General features: G+C 46.6%; 1 protein-coding gene across 3 annotated transcripts in view; it reads left to right on the plus strand.

Moving 5' to 3' along the window:
* Positions 1-23,321, plus strand: part of LOC141069165 (histo-blood group ABO system transferase 1-like) — a 194,318-nt gene that overhangs the window by 6,722 nt on the left and 164,275 nt on the right. For all 3 annotated transcript variants that reach the window (XM_073558567.1, XM_073558550.1, XM_073558557.1), the window contains exon 2: positions 12,601-12,673. In XM_073558567.1, the coding sequence (XP_073414668.1) occupies positions 12,633-12,673 (41 nt within the window). In that variant the 5' untranslated portion in view covers positions 12,601-12,632. The remainder of the gene's footprint in view (positions 1-12,600; positions 12,674-23,321) is intronic.

Genomic DNA, 23,321 nt, shown 5'->3' on the forward strand with positions numbered 1-23,321 from the left:
CAAGTCTGTCCGTCAGGTCACCTTCCCTACACCTGTACGAGCAAATTCAATCCTATATCTTTGTATACACATCCATATAGTTAAACCAATATAGGGACTCTTCCTCTTCCAGGCTCCTCTGCCCTCATTAAGATTTCTCTGTCCTCTTCCTCCACCAGAATTCACTTTCCATATTTTCGGTCCTAGTGCAATCCCACAACACATTGGATCACATTCAGACCAATGTTATTCTATAGGGCCATGCTCATGTCCAATTTTTTCCTCGAACAGAGTTTCTCCAAAGAAAAAAAATTGTAGCATTCGCGAGTTTATATCCATTGAATTCATTGAGTCAGTGGAAAACCTTGGCAGAAACTCAGATGGGGAGAATATATGCTCATGTGATCCTAGCCTAATAGAGATTCCACTGTCTTCCTATTTTTTTTTCTACTCCACATTGTTGAAACGTGGACGAGGGACGGCCACAGGATGAGGGGTACAGCAGCAATCAGCAGACATGCACAAAGATTAGATAATATATCCACCACTGATGCCATAGTATGTGCGATCATCATTACTTGCCCAATTCCTCATGCCTTCTGGGGATCAATGTTCATCTCTATTCCGTTGAGTCTTCGGTGGCAACCTACATCAATCTGTACGAACTGCTCCTGACAAGACAAGATAATATTTTGACACCTTGGTGGGACAGTCATAATCCTCATCTCTTCCTCTTCGGGAACACTGTAGCGAATTGCATATGCCCGGCTCAGTCTATGGAATACCTTCTGTGTAGACCGATGTTTGGTGACTCTCTGCCAGTATCCCTGGCTATCTTTGTGGAACATCTACTGGTTTAGATAACACAGGATATTAATTTTTAATATAATCGAGGTTCCTGACTGTGAAACTCTATCCACCAGCACAACCCCTTTTTGACCCACGTGCATCAATGCTATCCTGTGGACTGGAATCTTTGTCGTGTTAATAGCCATCAGCTTAATCCGTTTCCCTCCTTCAACTTTGATAAAGTGACCAAAATAGGTCTCGAATTACTCCATTGGGATGGTGGAGACTTCGACTCCTGTATCCACTAGGCCACGCACGGTTTTGTCTACAATCAGTATGTCCATCACTGAACATCAGGACCAGGTTCTTAGGGCATTTCAGGCCTTTACTACATGGGGCACTCCCTCCAGTGCACCCTACCACTGGAGGTGATCCTTGTTTAAATATCCTGACTTGCACTCTTCCATCCATTGTCTAAACTGGCAGCAGTTCTGGGAGACATGCCCTCCAGCACCTCCAGCATCTTGGGCCTCAAGGTAAAGAGTGTTCAGGTGTTCTTGGGTTTGGTCCTGGTTTAGACGAGGATGTCAGTGGGGGTGGGTCAGGCCAGGTGATCTTGGTTGATTTGAGTGAAGGGAATGGTGAAAAATGCAAAGCAAAAACGCACAGAGAACTAACATACAGCAGATTATTTTCTGCACCAAATCTGCTAGTCAAAAACACTAACTGTGTTCATGATACTTTAGGTTTCTCGTTCACTTTGCTGGCATCAGGTTTTGATTCAGATTGTGTCACAAATTTGTGTTGAAAAAACAAGACAAAAACACACCCAATCTGCAACATATGCACACAGCCTAAAATTTTTTACAAGTTTTTGGAGTCTTAAATAGCAACGAACTGTACCCAAGAAGATGTAATACACTATGTGTGAGCGATATATTTTGAACAAGTTTTTTGAGGGTTATGTACCAACAAAATGAACTACAGAAATCAGAATAGTCTATGGGTGAGGAAAATAATACCGTTATATTTTAAACAAGTTTTTGAGGCTTATTCTCACGACTCTGCTATCGGGTGTCCCAGGACCAGGGGCTCTTTCAATGTCACTCATGCTAGGTTGCACCCTAGCTCGCCCTGCTCCCTGAATTACTTCTGATGATGAAGATGCTGGGGCCCCTTACCTTGCCTTAGCTCCTGAATCCGCCCTTAGCGGTACCTCTTCCCCACTCAGGGAAGAGTGGAGTAGTTGTATACCGTAGTACACCAAACCAGAATAAAAAGGTAATACGAACAGGGGTAATGAAAAATAGAATTCACCCAGGAGTGGAGGATGGGGTTAAACCAAAGTAGGAGAAGAAAGGGAATTATCACAGACACAAAACCTAGCAATAGTCACAGATAAATCCATCAAACGCCTTCTCCTACAATAACCAACAACAACCTCTAGCCACGCAGCATAAGCTTCTCTGACAATGAGTGCTAGCCAGGACTTAGTTTATATGGAAGATGGGAGTGGCTAACAGTGCACAACTGACAGTGTAAACTCTGGAGGAATGCTCAACTTAGCAGATTAACCCATGCACTGCCAAAAGAAATTTACACTGTTTAATAAGAATGTGAAGTGCTTCTCATCAGTGCAGGAGTAGGAGAAATCAGACTCTGCAGTCTTCTGGCTCCTACCTGTCCCATCCTGCCCCTATGTCTCCATCCTGCCCCTATGTCTCCAATCCTGCCCCCTGTCTCTATTCTGCTCCTTGTCTCCATTCTGCCCCCTGTGTCTCCCATCCTGCCCCCTGTCTCCATTCTGCCTCTTGTCTCCATTCTGCCCCCTATGTCTCCCATCCTGCCCCATGTCTCCATTCTGCCCCATGTCTCCATTCTGCCCTGTGTCTCCATTCTGCCACGTGTCTCCCATTCTGCCCCGTGTCTCCAATTCTGTCCCCGTGTCTCCATTCTGCCCCTAGTCTCCATTCTACTCCCGTGTCTAACATCCCGCCCACGTGTCTCCATTCTGCCCCGTGTCTCCCATCCTGCCTCCGTGTCTCCCATCCTGCCTCCATGCCTCTTTCCTGCCCCCATGTCTCTCATCCTGCCTCCATGTCTCCAATCCTGTCCCCCTGTCTCCAGTCTGCCCCTTGTCTCCATTCTGCCCCCATGTCTCCCATCCTGTCCCTCTGTCTCCAGTCTACCCATTGTCTCTATTCTGCCCCGTGTCTCCATTCTGCCCCTTGTCTCCATTCTGCCCCATGTCTTCATTCTGCCATTGTCTCCATTTTGCCCCATGTCTCCCATCCTGCCCCGTTGTTTCCATCCTGCCCCATCTCCATTCTGCCCCCGTGTCCCCCATCCTGCCTCCATGTCTCCAATCCTGCCCCCCTGTTTCCATTCTGCCCCCGTGTCTCCATTCTGCCCCTTGTCTCCATTCTACCCCCCGTCTCTCCCATCCTGCCCACATGTCTCCATTCTGCCTCTGTGTCTCCATCCTATCCCGCCGTGGTGTCTCCATCCTGCCCCTGGGTCTCCCATCCTGCCTCCATGCCTCTTTCCTGCCCCCGAGTCTCCCATCCTGCCTCCATGTCTTCATCCTGCCCTCGTGTCTCCAATCCTGTCCCACTGTCTCCAGTCTGCCCCTTGTCTCCATTCTGCCCCCGTGTCTCCCATCCTGCCCTGTGTCTCCATTCTGCCCCATGTCTCCATTTTTCCTCCATATCTCCATTTTACCCCGTGTCTCCATTTTGCTCCTTGTCTCTATTCTGTCCCTTGTCTCCATTGTGCCCCTTGTCTCCATTCTGCCCCCCATGTCTCCATTCTGCCCCCATATCTCCCATCCTGCCTACATGTCTCCATCCTACCAGTGAAACATATTGCGGCTTGCCACTTTTAATAAAAATAAAAATATAAACACCTTTCTCCTTACCTTACCTTACCTTGTCCCACCAAGGACAACATCTGCAAGGAGTTTGTATGTTCTCCCCGTGTTTGCGTGGGTTTCCTCCGGGTACTCAGGTTTCCTCCCACATTCTAAAGACATACTAATAGGGAATTTAGATTGTGAGCCCCATCGGGGACAGTGATGATAATGTGTTGTGTGCAAACTGTAAAGCGCTGCGGAATATGTTAGCGCTATATAAAAATAAAGATTATTATTAAGATTATTATTATTACCTGGCCATGCTCCTGGGGTGATGATCCCCCCAGGCATATCAAGCGTGCATTTGCTGGCGAATGACAATGACGTCATACACCACTGACGTGCACGCTGACGTCAGCTGCCAGCCTCCGATTGGCTGTCAGAGATTGAGAGAAGCATTTAAAATGTTAACAGCGCAGGTGGATTAAATCAGTTGACATGTGCCGTAAAACTTGCGGCTTATCACTGTAGCCCGCAGCTAACAGGGGGAGGTGACCTTGTATGTACCTATACGTCCAAGGTCGAAATAGGGTTAACAGAATAATATGAGTAAAAGATTGTTATTAGAGACCAATTATAAAGACACAGTATTCGCAGAATCAATGGCAAAACAATTATATCAACAGAAATATATTAATGTACAATGGGGAATTTTAGGATAAACTCAGGGTCTGCAGTTCAACCTAATGCTAGTTGGGAGGGAGGTAAACTCTGTACTTGTCAGGAACTTCTGCGGCTTTCTAGGCAAGACAAGGGCCGCTGCTCCATATCACTAGCCACACATTTTCTTAAAGTCTATCAGTTCTCTCTGGGCCACTATTGTCAGCCGCCGCCGGACCCCGTCTGGTCCTCAGTCCTCCCTCTGCTCACGCTCGGTACCGTAAGTCTATGCTGAAAGTGACGGTCTGTCCCACACGTCTCCTCCGATCACCGGCCCAGGCACAGGTCTCTGACTGGGTATCCTCAAGACTTTTTTGGTACTTGAAATCCGATGAGTGTCTCCTTGATCCGTATCGACGGCGCTGGTCCTCGGATGTTGACCGGTGTCATTCTGGTCGGGAGCCTTGACTACCATCGTTCAGCTCTTTGGTAATTGACTGTTGATGGGTAAAGTCTGGACCTTGACTGGCGTAGCTCTGGTCTTCGGTGTTTGACCGTTGTCATCTGAGTCTGGGCCTTGCTGGTACACATGGCTGGCACCCAATCCTCTTTTTTTTGGCGCGTTGGCCTTTTGTATCCAAGACTGGCTTCATCGCCATCACCTGACTCAGCATTGGCTAATTCATCCCTCCTGCAACTTCTCTTCTCTGGATCAGTTCCGCATGGTTTCATTCAGGCCTGGAAGCCGCACGGCATTGCAGCGTATTATCCCTTGTGCTCCATTCTCCTACACAAGCACTCTCTCCCTTCAATACGAAGTGTCACAGAGCTGTGCAATGGCGTCGGTGTGGCATATGTCCTGTTATAACCTCTGATCATGTCACTTGGTCAGCCAATCACAGTAATGCCACAACTAAGATAGCTATGGCATTACAGTGACTGACAGGCAATCCCTGCATGCTTATTGGCTGTGGAACAGGTGCCAAAGATGCGGATTCAAGTTTTGTATCGAGCATAACCCATAACTCACCAAGTAACAAGCACATCCGAGCACACTGATACTCGAGTGATAACCGAGTATCACTGAGCACATTAGCTCATCCCTAATATCAATCTACCCCTGGAGTCCATATCATAGAGTGTCATTATGAGCCAGTCTCAGAATTTAACTATTGATAACCTGACTCCTCTGCCCTTTAAGGTTAGATTGTCAAACTGGAGATGTGATCATGCTGTATAACTTCTATTCTGTATATATACCATGCTGAGTAATGACTGAAGAACACTGTTCAGGGTGTATCTTCATTGTTTGTTGTGTGGGGATTATTGTCAGGGATCATTGATTGACTGTTGACCTCTGGAGGAAGAGAGAGATCAGTTTGTGGTGAGGACAAAGCAGTTCTCAATGCACAGAGACAACAATAGAGACCAGAAGATAACATTACAGGAAGAGTGAGAGCACTGGAGGCAGATGGACAAGAATGGAGACTGGGAGACAGCACTGGAGGCAATGAGACTGCTCTGGAGGCAAAGGGACAGCAGTGGAGACAACACTATATGCAGAGAGACAGTTCTGGAAGCAGGAAGACAACACTGGTGACAGAGAGCCAGCACTGGAGGCAAAGATAGCACTGAAGGCAGAGAGACAGGCCTGGAGGCAGTGAGACAACAATGGAGGCAGAGAGATAGCACAAGAGGCAGACAATATTGAAGGCAGGGAGATAGCACTGCTGGCAGGGGGGCAACACTGGTGGCAGGAGGACAGCCCTGGTGGCAGAGAGACAGGCCTGGAGGCAGTGAGACAACAATGGAGGCAGAGAGATAGCAGAGGAGGCAGACAATACTGAAGGCAGGGAGAAAGCACTGTTGGCAGGTGGGCAACACTGATGGCAGGAGGACAGCCCTGGTGGCAGAGAGACAGCCTGAAGGCAGAGAGAACAGCACTGAAGGCAAAGATAGCACTGTAGGCAGAGAGACAACACTGGAGGCAGAGCAACGGCACTGGAGGAAGGGGGACAACACTTGAGGCAAAGACAGCATTGGAGGCAGAGAGACAGCCCTGGAGGCAGGGAAACAACCTTGAAGGCAGGAGGACAACACTGTGAGTAAGGGGACAGCACTACACTGGACACATGGAGACTACACTGGAGGCAAACATAGCACTGGAGGTAGAGAGACAACCCTGGAAGCAGATAGACAGCACTGCAGGCAGGGGGACAATGCTGGAGGCAAAGATGGGCCTGGAGGCAGAGAGACAGCCCTGGAGGCCGAGAGACAACACTGAAGGCAGAGAGACAGCACTGGAGGCAGAAGGACAACACTGGAGGTGGAGAGACAGCCCTGGAGGCAGAGAGACAACACTGGAGGCAGGAGGAAAACACAGTGAGCAAGGGGACGGCACTACACTGGAGGCAGGGGGACAACATAGGTGACCGAGAGACAGCACTGGAGGTAAAGATAGCACTGGAGGCAGAGAGACATCCCTAGAGACAGAGACACAGCACTTGAGGCAGACAACACTAGGGAGACAACACTGGAGGCAGAATGACATCACTGGAGGCAGAGAGAGTGCTGGATGCAGAGAGCACTGGAGGCAGGGGGACAATACAGCATACTGGGGGATAACATTGCAGGCATGCGGACAGCTCTGTAGGCAGAGAGACAGCACTGGAGGCAGAGAGGCAGAATTGGAGGCAGAGATATAAAACTGGGGTCAACACTGCAAGCCAGGGGACAATACTGGAGGCAGAAAGACAGCGCTGCAGGTAGAGAGACAACTCTGGAGGCAAAGAAGGCACTGGAGGCAGGGGGATAACACTGTAGGCAGAGAGACATCACTGGAGGCAGGGGGAAAACACTGCATTCAGGGAACAGCACTGCAGGTACGGAGACTACACTGGAGGCAGAGAGACAGCACTGGATGCAGGAGGACAACACTATGAGCTGTGGCGCCCCTGAGGCTTCAGTCGCCACAGAGGTACTGCACCTTCTCCTAAGGTGTGGTGCCCCACCATCCAGGTAGGGTGGGAACTCCATTCCACGTTCCAACACCTGCACCCCACACACAGGATAGTTCAGCAGGGACCCATCCATGCTTTATGCTGGAAAGGTCATAGGGTGCCTTTTGTGGTCCCTGGCTTCGTAACACGAGAGGTGCTGGGGAGGCGGGTGGAGTTAGATATAAAAGAGAGGGAAGGTGTAGGATTTCAAGTCAGTCTGCAGAGGAGGGCAGGCGGAGTAGGAGAGGACAGCCACTCGGTGAGGAGTGGGGATCCCTGGAAGAAGGGATGGAGGAAGGAGTGCTGCAGCTGCCCTAGTGAACTGGGCCAGCTGGCACGGGAAGGAAGAGAAGGAGAAAGAGACGTAGACTGGAGACTACAGATTCCATAAGAGAGATAGAACAGATCGGAACGAAGGAGAATAGAAGAACGGTGGGAAGCAGGTTGAGAAAGAGAGATAACCCTTCCAGTCCAGAGCGCAAAGGCCGGTCCCGGTCCCCGAGGTTGATTGGATCTTTATGTCCAGCAACAGACATCGGAGGAGTAGTGAGCCACTAACGCCTTACTCCCATCATAGATTTGGGGCACAACAGCATTTGAATAGAGAGCCGGGACGCAGAGAGGAGTCCCCGAAGAAGGCTACAGCTGTCTGTCATACAAGTAAAGACTAGGAACACCTAGAGAGAGGCATTCCAGGGTAACTAAGTACTGGAGTGCTTCGCACCTAAAGGCGCATTGGAGGAGTCGTTCAGTAAGGTACATATTGGCGGAGTGTGGAGAGGAGAATCCTATCCTGCCTGGAGGTTGGCTGGGGCCCTGACCTGAAGAACACAGTGCGGTGGCCGGCAGTGGTGTGAACTGCAGTGAGTAAGGCTTTGGAACCGCGTACTCTGGTGTCCTCCAGTTATTCCAGCACCACTACACCTGGGTACCAGCATCTATACCATACTGCGCCTCTCCTCATCCATTGCACCTACACTGCTCTGGGACTACAGCTCCACCTGTGGGGAGCTACACCATCTTTGCTGCACCACACCATCAGTCCCAGTGGATCTGCACGCAGCGTTAGCTTAACATCTTGCTTGCCGAACACCACAGGTGGCGTCACGAACTATCTAAATAAACTATTACACTAACATCACCGCCATTGATATTGGGCGCCCAGGGCCACGGACCGGGTCACCGCTGCTGTGACACATCCCCCTGATACGGGCCCGGTACCGAGTACCCCGCTGCCCTGGGTGTGAGGGGCGACCCAGAGCAAGGGGACAGCACTGCAGACAGAGAGACTACACTGGAAGCAGGGGGAAAGCACTGGAGGGAGAGAGAAATGGAAGCAGGGGAACAACACTGTAAACTAGGGGCAACACTGCAAGCTGGGAGACAGCACAGGAGACAGCACTGGAGGCAGGGCGACAGCACTGGAGGAGAGAGAAAACAATGGAGGCAGAGACAGCACTTGAAGCACGGTGACAACACTGGAGGAAGGGGGACATTTTTAACAGAAAGACAGCACTGGAGGCAAAGATAGCACTGGAGGCAGAGACACAACAACAGAGGCAGAGAGACAGCACTGGAGGCAGGGAGACAACACTAGAGGCAGAAGGACAACACTGTGAGCAAGGTGACAGCACTGCAGGCAGAGAGACAACACTAGAGGCAGGGGGACAACACTGGTGACAGAGAAAGACAACACATGAGGCAAAGATAGCACTGGAGGAAGAGAAACAGGCATGAAGGCAAAGAGACAGCACTGGAGGCAGACAATACTGAAGGCAGGTAGACAACACTGCCAGCAAGGGACAGCACTGGAGGCAGAGAGAGCATCGGAGGCAGAGAGACAACACTGCAAGCCAGGTGAAAACACTGCAGGCAGGGGGACAATGGCAGGGGGACAATACTGGAAGCAGAGCAGCAGCACTAGAGGTAGGTGCACAATGCTGCAAGCTGGAGGACAACACTGCAGGCAGGAGGACAATACTGGAGGCAGAGAGGCAGCACTGGAGGTAGGGACACAACGTTGCAAGCTGGGGACAACACTGCAGGCACAGGGACAGCACTGTAGGCAGAGAGAAAACACTGTAGGCAGAGCGACAGAACTGGAAGCAGAGAGACAGCACTGGAGGCAGAGAGACAGCTTTTGGAGGTAGAGACACAAAACTGGAGGCAGAATCAGCCCTGGAGGCAGGGCAACAACACTGCAAGCCGTCGTATAATACTGTAGGCAGATAGACAACTCTGGAGACAAAGATGACACTGGAGACAGGGGGATAACACTGTAGGCAGATCGATGGCACTGTAGGCAGATAGACAACTCTGGAGACAAAGATGACATTGGAGACTGGGATAACACTGTAGGCAGAGAGAAGGAACTGGAGGCAGGTGGACAACACTGAAGGCAGGGGACAACACGGAAGGCAGAGGGACAACACTGGAGGTAGAGGGACAACACTGGAGGCAGAGGGACAACACTAGAGGCAGAGAGATGGCACTGGAGACAGGTGGACAACACTGGAGGAAGGTGGACAACACTGGAGGCAGGGGGACAGCACTGGAGGTAGAGAGGACAGCCTTGGAGGCAGAGAGACAACCTTGGAGGCAGAGAGACAACACTGAAGGCAGAGAGACAACACCATAGGCAGAGAGACCACTTTGGAGGCAAAGATGACACTGGAGGCACGGAGATACTACTGTAGGCAGAGAGACAGCACTGGAGGCAGAGAGACAGCTTTGAAGTTAGAGACACAAAACTGGAGGCAGAGAGTCAGCCGTGGAGGCAGGGCGACAACACTGCAAGCTGTAGTATAATACTGGGAGCAGGGGGACAATACTGGAGGCAGGGGGACCACACTGAAGGCAGAGAGACAGCACTTATCAACATTTATTGTTATTGGTTGTAATATCATAAAAATTTTGGGTATTAATATGTCTCCTATTATATATACTTTTTACAGTATGTTCTTTATCAGCTTTATTTTCTAATAATAATGTACTATGACATGCAGGTGTATACCACTGTTTCTTATCTAAGTGTCCTCTACAGCCATCAATTAGTTCTTTTTAAACTTTCTGACAAGTATACCCGGGACAGTTTTGCCAATATCATCTTTTGCTATCGGCCACGATAATATATTCATATATTCCGTTTTGAGCATTTTGTGGCTCATTTCTAATCCTCTCCTATTGTGGTATATACCATGCTGTCCTCCGTTTTGGACTACTATCACAGTCAGGTTCATCCATATATTTCTATATTATGGGTGTAACACAATACATTGTGTGTGTCTCTCTTTTATTTATCATCTCGGTGGCTTAATAACCCACAGTAATCACATGGATCATACTTAATGCCTTCCTCTCCCTGAACCGGTACGCGTGCGCGCTAGGATTGTGGTCTGTGCTACAGCGTTCGGCGTCTGTGTTGGCATGGCAATGCCTCTCTGCATCGCGTGTCACATGACGCCGGCGCCGTGGCTCATTCGCTGTCTCTGGCTGCGCATGCGTCAAGCCACGGTGTCAGGCTGTGGTGAACGCATTGTACAAATTCACCATCATTTTTTGGCCAGTCCCGGTTTCTGGCTTAAAAATATTATTTAAATTTCTTGTGACGCCATTGTCACTTACCATATCCTTTTTCCCTGACTGCGCATGCGCTAACTCCCGGTCATGTCATAATACTTCCTAGTGAATCGTGATTGTCTATTGGCCAGCCTGTGGCCATGATGTTACTTGTTACAGCCGTGTGGATTGATTATCTCTTATTTTTCCCTTTGCGCATGCACGAACTCCCGGTCACTTCATAGTACTTATTGGTGAATCGCGATTGCCTATTGGCCAGTCTGCGGCCATGATGTTATCTGTTACAACCGCTTGGATTGGTTATCGGGGCTTTTTAAATCATCCCCTTCCTTCATACCTCCACGCCCCTTGAGAAAGGCTCCTAATCCGAAACGCGGGTCGGGATGACGCTCCTGGATTCCGCCCCCTCTCCCACTACCACTTTAGGTAAATCTTTATACTATATGGAATTCATTTGGGTAACGGGGGGTATCTGTGCACACTATTGGCTTCTATGATGGGTATTATTACTTTATACAGCCCTCTATGTGGGGGCCTGGCATGTATTCAATTCATATGATGGTGGCATAGCTTCATCATTACTATTCAAGCACTGATTTATACATATATATAATATGGTTTGTACCCATGCATGATGTTGTTGTGCTGTTTAATCCATTGAGCGTCTGTTTTTTCAACACATGCGTTATGGGCGATTCTCCCTCCTCCCTCCTTGTATTTGTATGATTTATTAAACATTTTCTATTTTCATAGTATTTGGACTTTTGATCGTTTTTTTCAGCTGTTAGAACCTTGGAGGCAGAGAGACAACACTGAAGGCAGAGAGACAACACCATAGGCAGAGAGACCACTTGGAGGCAAAGATGACACTGGAAGCACGGAGATACCACTGTAGGCAGAGAGACAGCATTGGAGGCAGAGCGACAGCTTTGGAGTTAGAGACACAAAACTGGAGGCAGTGAGTCAGCCGTGGAGGCAGGGCGACAACACTGCAAGCTGTAGTATAATACTGGGAGTAGGGGGACAATACTGTAGGCAGGGGGACCACACTGAAGGCAGAGAGACAGCACTGTAGGCAGAGAGACAGCACTGTTGGCAGATAGACAACTCTGGAGACAAAGATGACACTGGAGACAGGAGGATAACACTTTAGGTAGAGAGACAGCACTGGAGGCAAGGGGACAGCATTGGACGCAGGGAGAGAGAATTGACTACTGGAGGCAGGTGGACAATACTGGAGGCAGGGAACAACACTGCATTCAGGTGTGCAGTACTGCAGGTAGGGAGACTACACTGGAGGTAGAGAGACTACACTGGAGGTAGAGAAACAACACTGGAGGTACGGGGACAGCACTGAAGGCAGAGAGACAGCACAGGTGGCAGGGGAACAACATTGGAGGACAGGGACACCACTAGAGGCAAAGAAACAACACTGAAGACCAGGAGACAGCACTGGAGGTAGTGGGACAACACTGGAGACCAAGGGATAATACTGCAGGAAAAGATATGGCACTGAAGACTTGGGATACTGCAGGCAGAGAGAAAACAATGGAATCTGGGGGACAAGATTGGCAGCAGACATAATTCTAAAGACTGGATAATTTAAAGGGTATTCAGAAGGATTAAGGCACACAGAATATTGAGCTCAGTATAACAGGATAGGCTTAGATACAATAGTTCTTTAGACAGGATTAAACACACAGTTCAGCAGACAGTAGCACATTTTTCTTCCTTTCATTGCAGATAAGAGAATCCTGCGGAGACGATGGTGGTACATGAACTATCTCGTGGCTTTGGTGATGCTCTCGGTTTGCTGGTGAGTTTACACAATGTTAGGGGGATATTTCTTCTGCTCAGAATAAAGCATTTACGATGTCCAGGCCACTGTAGCAAGGGCGGACACTGATCGATTGGGGCCCTTGTGCAAGAAAATTGTCTGGGCCCCTCTTCTTTTATGGTGACTGTCAGGGATCCTGTTTCACAATCCCACCTTCTGTTCCTGTTTTGGAACTTGCAGCTATCTGTCACCCCCCTACCCTCAGGTCAGTCAAGGAACTACACCTAGGATAAGTAGTCGCCAGAAGGGCTGCCTTGCTGTGTACTGGCTATTGGCACTCTGCAGGGAGGGCAGTATGTATATTCCCAGTACCAGGCAGGAAATTCACATGTAAAACCTCCGTTCCGTCCCTGCCAGAATCTACCAAATACCTCAGAACACACTTTGCTGCCACCAGCTCCTAGTTCTGATATTAGAATCAATATCGGGTCAGGAACCAACCCAACAGTAGCGTGAATGTAGCCCAGAGGACGTGCTGGTATGCTTAGAGCAAGGAAAACGAAGATAGTAAAGTTTTATAGTTTTACTCCAGAAAAGATAGGCAGTGTTTACAAAAATACAAAAAGATGTTACAAACAAGACAATTACAATATACACAGGCAATTACAGATTAACATGGATTAAAAGAAGGAACTAACATATTTCAGTCAATGGCACACCATTTGGAGTAGGGGGAGGGGACCTTCCCAGAGTGGCAGGTCAAAATGCATAGCTTGCCACAGCTGGTCAGCTGGTCCCTAGGCAAAAAGACAACTTCCTAACTGGGCATAATAGCCTTATACCCTCTGTCCCATGACTTCACTGAGTGTGCGGAGCTATGGCATGCACTCCCCTTTTGAAAGTTATGAAAAAGCTTATGAGTGCCATAACTCGGGCTGCAAGGCTCACAGCAGGATGACAGAAGTATTTTAGGTTTTAGGACAAAATTAGCTTTCACTTGAGTCTAAACATGGTGTGACTGTGTGGTTCAGTCGGATCGAAATCCGTTTCTCGGTTCCTGCTGGTCGCCGGCGTTTCAAAACCCACTGGTGGCCAGCTCTACCAATGCAGATGCCAAAAATGTAAGTTTGTCGACTCTACGAATACTGGGAGTTATCAAGCATTAGGGGCTCATGTTACACAGCTGCCTAGCAGGGGAGAGGGAGGGGGGCCACAGCTTAGTTAGGGGAATGTCTGTAAGCTGAGCCTGCCTGCCTGTCACTTCCAAACCCAGGAGATGCAGCACAGCTCTGTATGTGTGATTGAACAATAAGACATTACGTCATATTTCCTGACAATGACAAAGCTACAGATTATATACAGCTCTGGCAAAAATTAAGAGACCACTGCACAGTTTTCTAAGAATCAGCTTCTCTACATGTCTGACAGCCATTCCATTCCAGTGTCAGTTGAATTCCAACCAGAGTACACCTCATTCTACTTAATGTGCTTCTGATTAGGTGATCACCTGAACCAAATCTTATTTAACAAAGGAAAGTATTAAAAACCCTGCTGTGGTGTTCACAATCCTCTTACAATACGACAAGCTGGATGGCAAAACAAGTGCTAGTAATATGCCAAAAGTAATAGGAGTGAAAAAATATCTTCCAACCACGCCAAAGGAGTTGAAAAGAAAAGTCTTAAGTGAGGAAAAGAAGGGCTCAATTCTGGCTTTACTAGCAGAGGGATACAGTGAGCGTTATGTTGCCTCCATCCTTAAAAGTTCTAAGACGGCAGTCCATTACAACAAGGTCAAGCAGCAGACAGCGGGGACCACAAAGCTACAGACCGGCACAGGGTGAAAGCGACCCTCCACTGACTGGGATAATAATAATAATAATCTTTATTTTTATATAGCGCTAACATATTCCGCAGCGCTTTACAATTTGATGACCATCGTCTTATTCAAATGTCACTTAGCAACCGCAGGATGACATCAAGTGACCTGCAAAAGGAATGGCAAATAGCAGCTGTGGTGAAGTGCACGGCAAGAACAGTTTGTAACAGGCTTCTAGAGACAGGGCTCAAGTCATGTACAGCTAGAAAAAAGCCTTTCATCAATGACAAGCAAAGGAGAGCCAGGCTAAAGTTTGCCAAAGACCATAAAGATTGGACCATAGAGGACTGGAGTAAGGTAATCTTCTCTGATGAGTCTAATTTTCAGCTTTGTCCAACACCTGGTCGTCTAATGGTTAGACGGAGACCTAGAGAGGCGTACAAGCCAGTGTCTTGCACCCACTGTGAAATTTGGTGGAGGATCGGTGATCTGGGGATGCTTCATCAAGGCTGGAATTGGGCAGGTAAATCTTTGCAAAGGACGTATGAATCAAGCCGCGCACAAGGTTATCCTGGAAAAACAGTTGATTCCTTCTGCTCAGGCAATGTTCCCCAACTCTGAGGACTGGTTTTTCCAGCAGGACAATGCGCCATGCCACACAGCTAGGTCAATCAATGTGGATGAAGGACCACCACATCAAATCCCTGTCATGGTCAGCCCAATCTCCATACCTGTAGGAAAAAACACCGTGTACACAACTGTGGTGGTGCCGAGGTAGATTCCCAAACCATATATAGTATAATGAAAACCTGGCACTCAACTTAAATGCTTAAATGGAACAGTTTATTTGTAGTACCAAACCAAACTTGTTTGGTACTACAAATAAACTGTTCCATTTAAGCATTTAAGTTGAGTGCCAGGTTTTCATTATACAATCTCCATACCTGAACCCCATTGAAAACCTCTGGAATGTCATCAAGAGGAAGATGGATAGTCACAAGCCATCAAACAAAGAAGAACTGCTAACATTTTTTGTACCAGGAGTGGCATAAGGTCACCCAAAAGCAGTGTGAAAGACTGGTGGAAAGAATGCCAAGACGCATGAAAGCTGTGATTAAAAATCATGGTTATTCCACAAAATATTGATTTCTGAACTCTTCCTGTGTTAAAACATTAGTAATGTTGTTTCTAAATGATTATGAACTTGTTTTCTTAGCATTATATGAGGTCTGCAAGCACTGAATTTTTTTGTTGTTTTGACTTAAAATTTAGTGCTTGGATATTCGAAGACATGTTGTCAGTAGTTTATAGAATTAAAGAGCAATTTACATTTTACTCAGAAATATACCTATAAAGAGAAAAATCAGACAAACTGAAAATGTTGCCAGAGCTGTGTATATATGTATATGTACACACACAGTTATGATCAAAAGTTTACATATCCAGGCATAATTTTTGCTTTCTTGGTCTTTTTTCAGAGAATATGAATGATAACACCAAAGCCTTTTCTCCACTCAAGGTTAGTGGTTGGGTGAAGCCATTTATTGTCAAATTACTGCTTTCTCTTTTTAAATCATAATGACCACCCAAAACATCCAAATAACCCTAATGAAAAGTTTACATACCCTGGTGATTTTGGCCTCATAACATGCACAGAAGTTGACACAAATGGGTTTGAATTGCTACTAAAGGTAACATCCTCACTAGTGATAAGCGAGTATACTTGTTGCTCGGGTGGTCTCCGAGTATTTTGGTGTGCTCAGAGATTTAGTTTTCCTCGTCTCAGCTGCATGATTTCCGACTGCTAGACAGCTTGAATACATGTGTGGAATGCCTGTTTGTTAGGTAACTCCCACATGTATTCAGCCTGTCTACAAGTCGCAAATCATTCAGCTGAGACGACTAAATCTAAATCACAGACGCGGATTCTTTACTGTAAGAGCAGTGAGATTATGGAACTCTCTGCCATGTGATGTTGTAATGAGTGATTCACTACTAAAATTTAAGAAGGGACTGGATGCCTTTCTTGAAAAGTATAATATTACAGGGTATATACACTAGTCTCCTTAATATTGCGTTGATCCAGGGAGCTAGTCTGATTGCCGTATGTGGAGTCGGGAAGGAATTTTTTTCCCCAATGTGAAGCTTACTGTTGCCACATGGGGTTTTTTTGCCTTCCTCTGGATCAACATGTTAGGGCAAGTTAGGATAGGATATGGGTTGAACTAGATGGACTTAAAGTCTCCCTTCAACCTTAATTACTATGTTACTATGTACTATGTTACTATGTAAATCTCCGAACACGCCAAAATACTCGGAGATCACCTGAGCATGCTCGGGGACATCCGAGCAACAATGCTACTCGCTCATCACTAAATTCCTCACCTGTCACAAATGCCAGGAAAATTGTTCAGGATGCAAATAAAAGCCCACAAATAACATCAGCTGAAATACTGGACTCTCTGAAAACTAGCGGTGTGGCTGTTTCAAGATGCACAATAAGGAGGCACATGAAGAAAAATGGGCTGCATGGTTGAGTCGCCAGAAGAAAGCCAATACTGCGTAAATACCACAAAGTATCTTACCTACAATACACAAAACAGCACAGAGACAAGCCTCAAAACTTTTGGAATAAGGTAATTTGGAGTGATGAGACCAAAATTGAACTTTCTGGCCACAATCATAAACGATACATTTGGAGAGAGTTCAACAAAGCCTATGCTGAAAAGAACACCATTCCTCTACTGTAAAACATGGAGGTAGATCACTGATGTTTTGTGGATGTATGAGCTACAAAGTCACAAGAAACTTGGTCAAAGTTGAAGGAAAGATGATTGCAGCACGTTCTCCACAAATACTGGAAGCAAATTTGCAATCATCAGCCTGGAAGCTGCGCATGGGACGTATTTTGAAATTCCAACATAACAACAAACCAAAACACAAGGCCAAGTCCACCTGTCATTGGCTACAGCAGAACAAAGTGAAGGTTCTGGAGTGGCCATCTCACTCTCCTGACCCCAATATCATTGAGCCACTCTAGGGAGATCTCAAGTGCGCAGTTCATTCTAGACAGCACAGGAATTTACAGGAACTGGAGGCTTTTTGCCAAGAAGAGTGGGCAGCTTTACCATCTGAGGAAATAAAGAACCTCATCCACAACTACCACAAAAGACTTCAAGCTGTCATTGACGTTAGAGGGGGCAATACACGGTATTAAGATATGGGTTATGAGAACTTTTGATCAGGGTCATTTGGCTTTCTTCTGGTGACTCAAGCATGCAGCCAATTTTCGTTCTAGTGCCTCCTTATTGTGCATCTTGAAACAACAAGAAACGGGGGGCACCTCCGAACAATTTAAAGGGATCCAACCCAGACCTATAATGCGACATATAATTATTAAAAGAGAGAAAAGAAATAGGCCACAAAAGGGGGATCACCCTAGGTAGGAAGTAACGTATACAATACTCATTTTATTGAACACAGAAAACAGACACTGAAAATATAAAAACATTAAAAATGGTCACACAAGTGACACATACAGGAAATTGCACTATGCTCATAATAGAGCAACCCACCTGCAAACACACACAACCCCACCGGGAATAGTGTCTATAACCCTAGGTCCATGTAAACATATTAACAATGGTAAGGTATATAAACCCATAAATGGGAGTGATAAACCATACATGAGTCAAAAAGGACAACAATACATGATCAAATATTGAAATTAATTGCTAACCCAAGAAAGAAAGTAAAAGCTGATAACATGAGGCACAGTACAAATAATAGCATAGCTCCAAAGGTATCTTGGCCAAATTGGGGTACATAGGAAACAGTGTAATACAGACTAAATAGAATTCCTATAGTGGTACCACAGCCTAAAGTTAAGCATATAGACAGCAAATGAATGGCCAAAATTATCCAAGCCAATGGGGGCTAGAGGGGGTTAAATACACAAAGAAATTCTTGTAACCACCCTCAATGATTGACACACATGAATATCAGCAAAATACAAAACCCATGTGGAGTGGAGTGGAGCAGGCAGGAAAAAGGACCCGACGCGTGTTGCCACTCTAGGTGGCTTCGTCAGGGGTACTACCTGTCAGTCAGCTGGGTCAATATATATGATTTACCTGATTGTTAAGTGGGGAACAGCTGCGCCTGCTGCCATGCCATAGCGAAATTGATATCAGGATACACCTGAAGACCGACGGCCAGCCAGTGCTCCATAACAATAGTTGTCAGCCCATGACACTGGCGTGTGACGTAGCAGAGAGTACTGGAGTGTATAGATTGCGCAGGCGCCGGCGTCTGAGAGCCCAGACGCGCACCATAGATACAGGAAGTGAAGGAGATCAACATCATTACTGCGCAGACGCTTAGAGTCCAGACGTGCGCAGTAGATACAGGAAGTAAAGGAGATCAACATCGCTACTGTGCAGGCGCTTAGAGTCACATACCCAGCATGATCCTAAAGAGTTTACCAATCGGTTACTATAGCACTCAACTAAATGAAAAGAGACCGGTTTCCACTGCGCAGGCGCTTGTAATCAAAGGGAGAACATAAGTGGACGTTATCCTATTATCAGTTCTGCTGCTGCTGCAGCAGCTATTAAGTAGGCATAAAAAGAGAGTAAGAACTCTATATCATTAATGCACACGAGCTTATAATAATAAAGCAAGCTAGATCATGAATAATTAGCCGCTCAATAATAATCAATTATGTAGGCAAAAATCAAGCGCTACTGCGCAGATATTTAAAACCAGCCGAGTAGACTAGATAAGCGTGATCCTAGAGAGCTTACAAATTAGTTGCTTATAGTGATCAACTAGATAGACAAAAACCAATTACTGCTGTACAGGCACTCATAACCAAAAACTTGGACAAGAGTGGAAGTTGTCAGATTATCAGTACTACTGCTGTAAAGGCTAGTTGTGTAGACACACATCACAAGAGAGAAAAAGTGAAAACTCAGTATTCATTAATGCACAAACATTTATAATAATAAGACCAACTGGATCATAAATGGTTAACAACTCAATTGTTGCAATGGTCACTAAAATAGATGGAAGATGGGCGTTACTGTAAACATGCTCATGATAAACCAAGTAAGCGAAATTCAAGCTCTAAAATAATGATAGAGACAAAACATGTATATGTATATAACAATGGTAGCTAGTGTCTCAATCTGCCATAACAGCTAATTGTGCACATGCACATAGCGAGGAAAAGGAGAGAAAGAGATCAGTATCATTAGTGCACAGGCGTACAAAATCGTAGTGTGTCCAACTAAGCCTCAGAGAGTTCACGGCTCAATTGCTATAGTAATAAATCGTAAGGGCAGTGGCCACTGCGCAGGTGCTTATAGTCAGAAAAGACCAGGCACCCGTTATCTTACTCACAGCTCTGTTGCTGTAATAGCCAGGTGGACGGTAGTTGGAAAAATCATCCAAGTACCAAACATGCGGCTAGTCCCCACAGACGCCAGTACAGAACACTAAAAGTTACTATAATTAGCCAAAGGCCATCCACCCATAACTGACTGGACAACGCCAGACTTCCAAATAACAGTGTAATAATGACATGTATGGAAAGGAGTCTATAACAGTCCAGAGGTCCAGATGGTGATAATGTACAAACAAGAAAATATTTGCGAATGATACTCACTATGGGAATTGAGCTATTTGATTGGGAATAACCAATTAAGAGACCCATAGGAGCATAGATGGAATGATAGAGAGTCCTTTCTTACTGCAAATGATACTGATCTCTTTCTCTCCTTTTACTCGCTATGTGCATGTGTACAATTAGCTGTTATGGCAGATTGAGACACTAGCTACCATTGTTATATACATATACATGTTTTGTCTCTATCATTTTTTTAGCGCTTGAATTTCTCTTACTTGGTTTATCATGAGCATGTGTATGTGGTGCCCCTGAGGCTCAGTCGCCACAGAGGTACTGCACCTTCTCCTAAGGTGTGGTGCCCCACCATCCAGGTAGGTTGGAGGCTCCTGACCACGCTCCAACACTCAGCATAGTTCAGCATAACCACATTGCAGCTCCTTGCTTAGAGAGAGCACCTTTGGTGGCTCCCTGCTTGGAACACCAGACGTGCTGGGAGGTGGGTGGAGTTCAGAATATATATATGAGCGGGATGGTTTAGGATGAGAGGTCAGTCTGACAGGAGGTCAAGGAAGGAAGCCACTCGGGAGGAGTGGGGATCCCTGAAGGAAGGAGTGCAGCAGCTGCCTCAGTGACCTGAGCCAGCTGGCACGGGAAAGGAAAGGAAAGAAGGAGAAGGACGTTGACCTGAATCCTGATCTTCCATAGACGGGAGAGGACAAGTACGGAACGTAGGAGTAGAAGGGAACACAGAGGACGTGGGTTAGAGGAAGAACCCTGCCTAGAAGTTCTAAGCGCAAGTCGGGGCCCGGTCCCCGAGGTTGTATGAACACTAACGGTTCTGCAGCAGACACCAGTGGAGTAGTGGGCTGTAAATGCACTACTCCCATCTAAGACTTGAGGGCACAACAGCAATATGGATAGAGAGCCGGGACTTAGGAGTAGAGAGTCCCCGAAGCAGGCTACAGCTGTCTGCCGTGCAAGTAGAGTTCTTGGGAACATCTGTCAGGAGGAACTCCATTGTAACACGGTACTGGAGATCTTCACACTTAAAGGCGCTATAGAGGAGACGTTCAGGAAAGGCACATAAGTTGGCGGAGTGTGGAAGGGAGCTTTCCATCTTGCCTGGAGGTTGACTGAGTCCCTGACCCGGAGGACACGCACAGAAGCGGGCACTACAGACCGTGAGTAAAGCTTTGGAACTACATGCCCTGGTGTCCTCCATTTCTTCCAGCGTCCGTCTGCCTGACACTGCTACATCCCCTGCGCCAGACACTACATCACCTGTTTCTCCACATCTACACTGCCCTGGGACAACAGCCCTGCCTGTAGATGGCTATACCATCATTGCTGCACCACACCATCTGTCCCGGAGGATCTGCATGCAGCGTCGGCTTAACACCTCCCTTGTCGAACACCACAGGTGGCGTCACGAACTATTCATCTGACTACACTCCACCATTCACAACTTGCTATTACTTGGGCGCCCAGGGCCACGGTCCGGGTCACCGCTGCTGTGACACGTCCCACTGATACCGGCCCGGTACCGAGTACCCCACTGCCCTGGGAGGGCGACCCATGTACAGTAACGCCCGTCTTCCGTCTATTTTAGTGACCATTGCAACAATTGAGCTGTTAACCATTTATGGTCCAGTTGGTCTTATTATTATAAATGTTTGTGCATTAATGAATACTGAGTTTTCACTTTTTCTCTCTTGTGATGTGTGTCTACACAACTAGCCTTTACAGCAGTAGTACTGATAATCTGACAACTTCCACTCTTGTCCAAGTTTTTGGTTATGAGTGCCTGTGCAGCAGCAATTGTTTTTTGTCTATCTAGTTGATCACTATAAGCAACTGATTTGTAAGCTCTCTAGGATCACGCTTATCTAGTCTGCTCGGCTGGTTTTCAATATCTGCGCAGTAGCGCTCGATTCTCGCCTACATAATTGATTATTATTAAGCGGCTAATTATTCATGATCTAGCTTGCTTTATTATTATAAGCTCGTGTGCATTAATGATATAGAGTTCTTACTCTCTTTTTATGCCTACTTAATAGCTGCTGCAGCTGCAGAACTGATAATAGGATAACGTCCACTTATGTTCTCCCTTTGATTACAAGCTCCTGCGCAGTGGAAAGCGGTCTCTTTTCATTCTGTTGAGTGCTATAGTAACCGATTGGTAAACTCTTTAGGATCATGCTGGGTATGTGACTCTAAGCGCCTGCGCAGTAGCGATGTTGATCTCCTTTACTTCCTGCATCTACTGCGCACGTCTGGACTCTAAGCGTCTGCACAGTAATGATGTTGATCTCCTTCACTTCCTGTATCTATGGTGCGCGTCTGGGCTCTCAGACGCCGGCGCCTGCGCAATCTATACACTCCAGTACTCTCTGCTACGTCACACGCCAGCGTCATGGGCTGACAACTATTATTATGGAGCACTGGCTGGCCGTCGGTCTTCAGGTGTATTCTGATATCAATCTCGCTATGGCATGGCAGCAGGCGCAGCTGTTCCCCACTTAATAATCAGGTAAATCATATATATTGACCCAGCTGACTGACAGGTAGTACCCCTGATGAAGCCACCTAGAGTGGCAACACGCGTCGGGTCCTTTTTCCTGCCTGCTCCACTCCACTCCACATGGGTTTTGTATTTTGCTATATTCATGTGTGTCAATCATTGAGGGTGGTTACAAGAATTTCTTTGTGTATTTAACCCCCTCTAGCCCCCATTGGCTTGGATAATTTTTGGTCATTCATTTGCTGTCTATATGCTTAACTTTAGGCTGTGGTACCACTATAGGAATTCTATTTAGTCTGTATTACACTGTTTCCTATGTACCCCAATTTGGCCAAGATACCTTTGGAGCTATGCTATTATTTGTACTGTGCCTCATGTTATCAGCTTTTACTTTCTTTCTTGGGTTAGCAATTAATTTCAATATTTGATCATGTATTGTTGTCCTTTTTGACTCATGTATGGTTTATCACTCCCATTTGTGGGTTTATATACCTTACCATTGTTAATATGTTTACATGGACCTAGGGTTATAGACACTATTCCCGGTGGGGTTGTGTGTGTTTGCAGGTGGGTTGCTCTATTACGAGCATAGTGCAATTTCCTGTATGTGTCACTTGTGTGACCATTTTTAATGTTTTTATATTTTCAGTGTCTGTTTTCTGTGTTCAATAAAATGAGTATTGTATACGTTACTTCCTACCTAGGGTGATCCCCTTTTTGT

Source organism: Dendrobates tinctorius, unplaced genomic scaffold (genome assembly GCF_039654945.1).
Source record: "Dendrobates tinctorius isolate UK_male_01 unplaced genomic scaffold, ASM3965494v1 ptg000013l, whole genome shotgun sequence".
NCBI classification, from domain to species: Eukaryota; Metazoa; Chordata; class Amphibia; order Anura; family Dendrobatidae; genus Dendrobates; species Dendrobates tinctorius.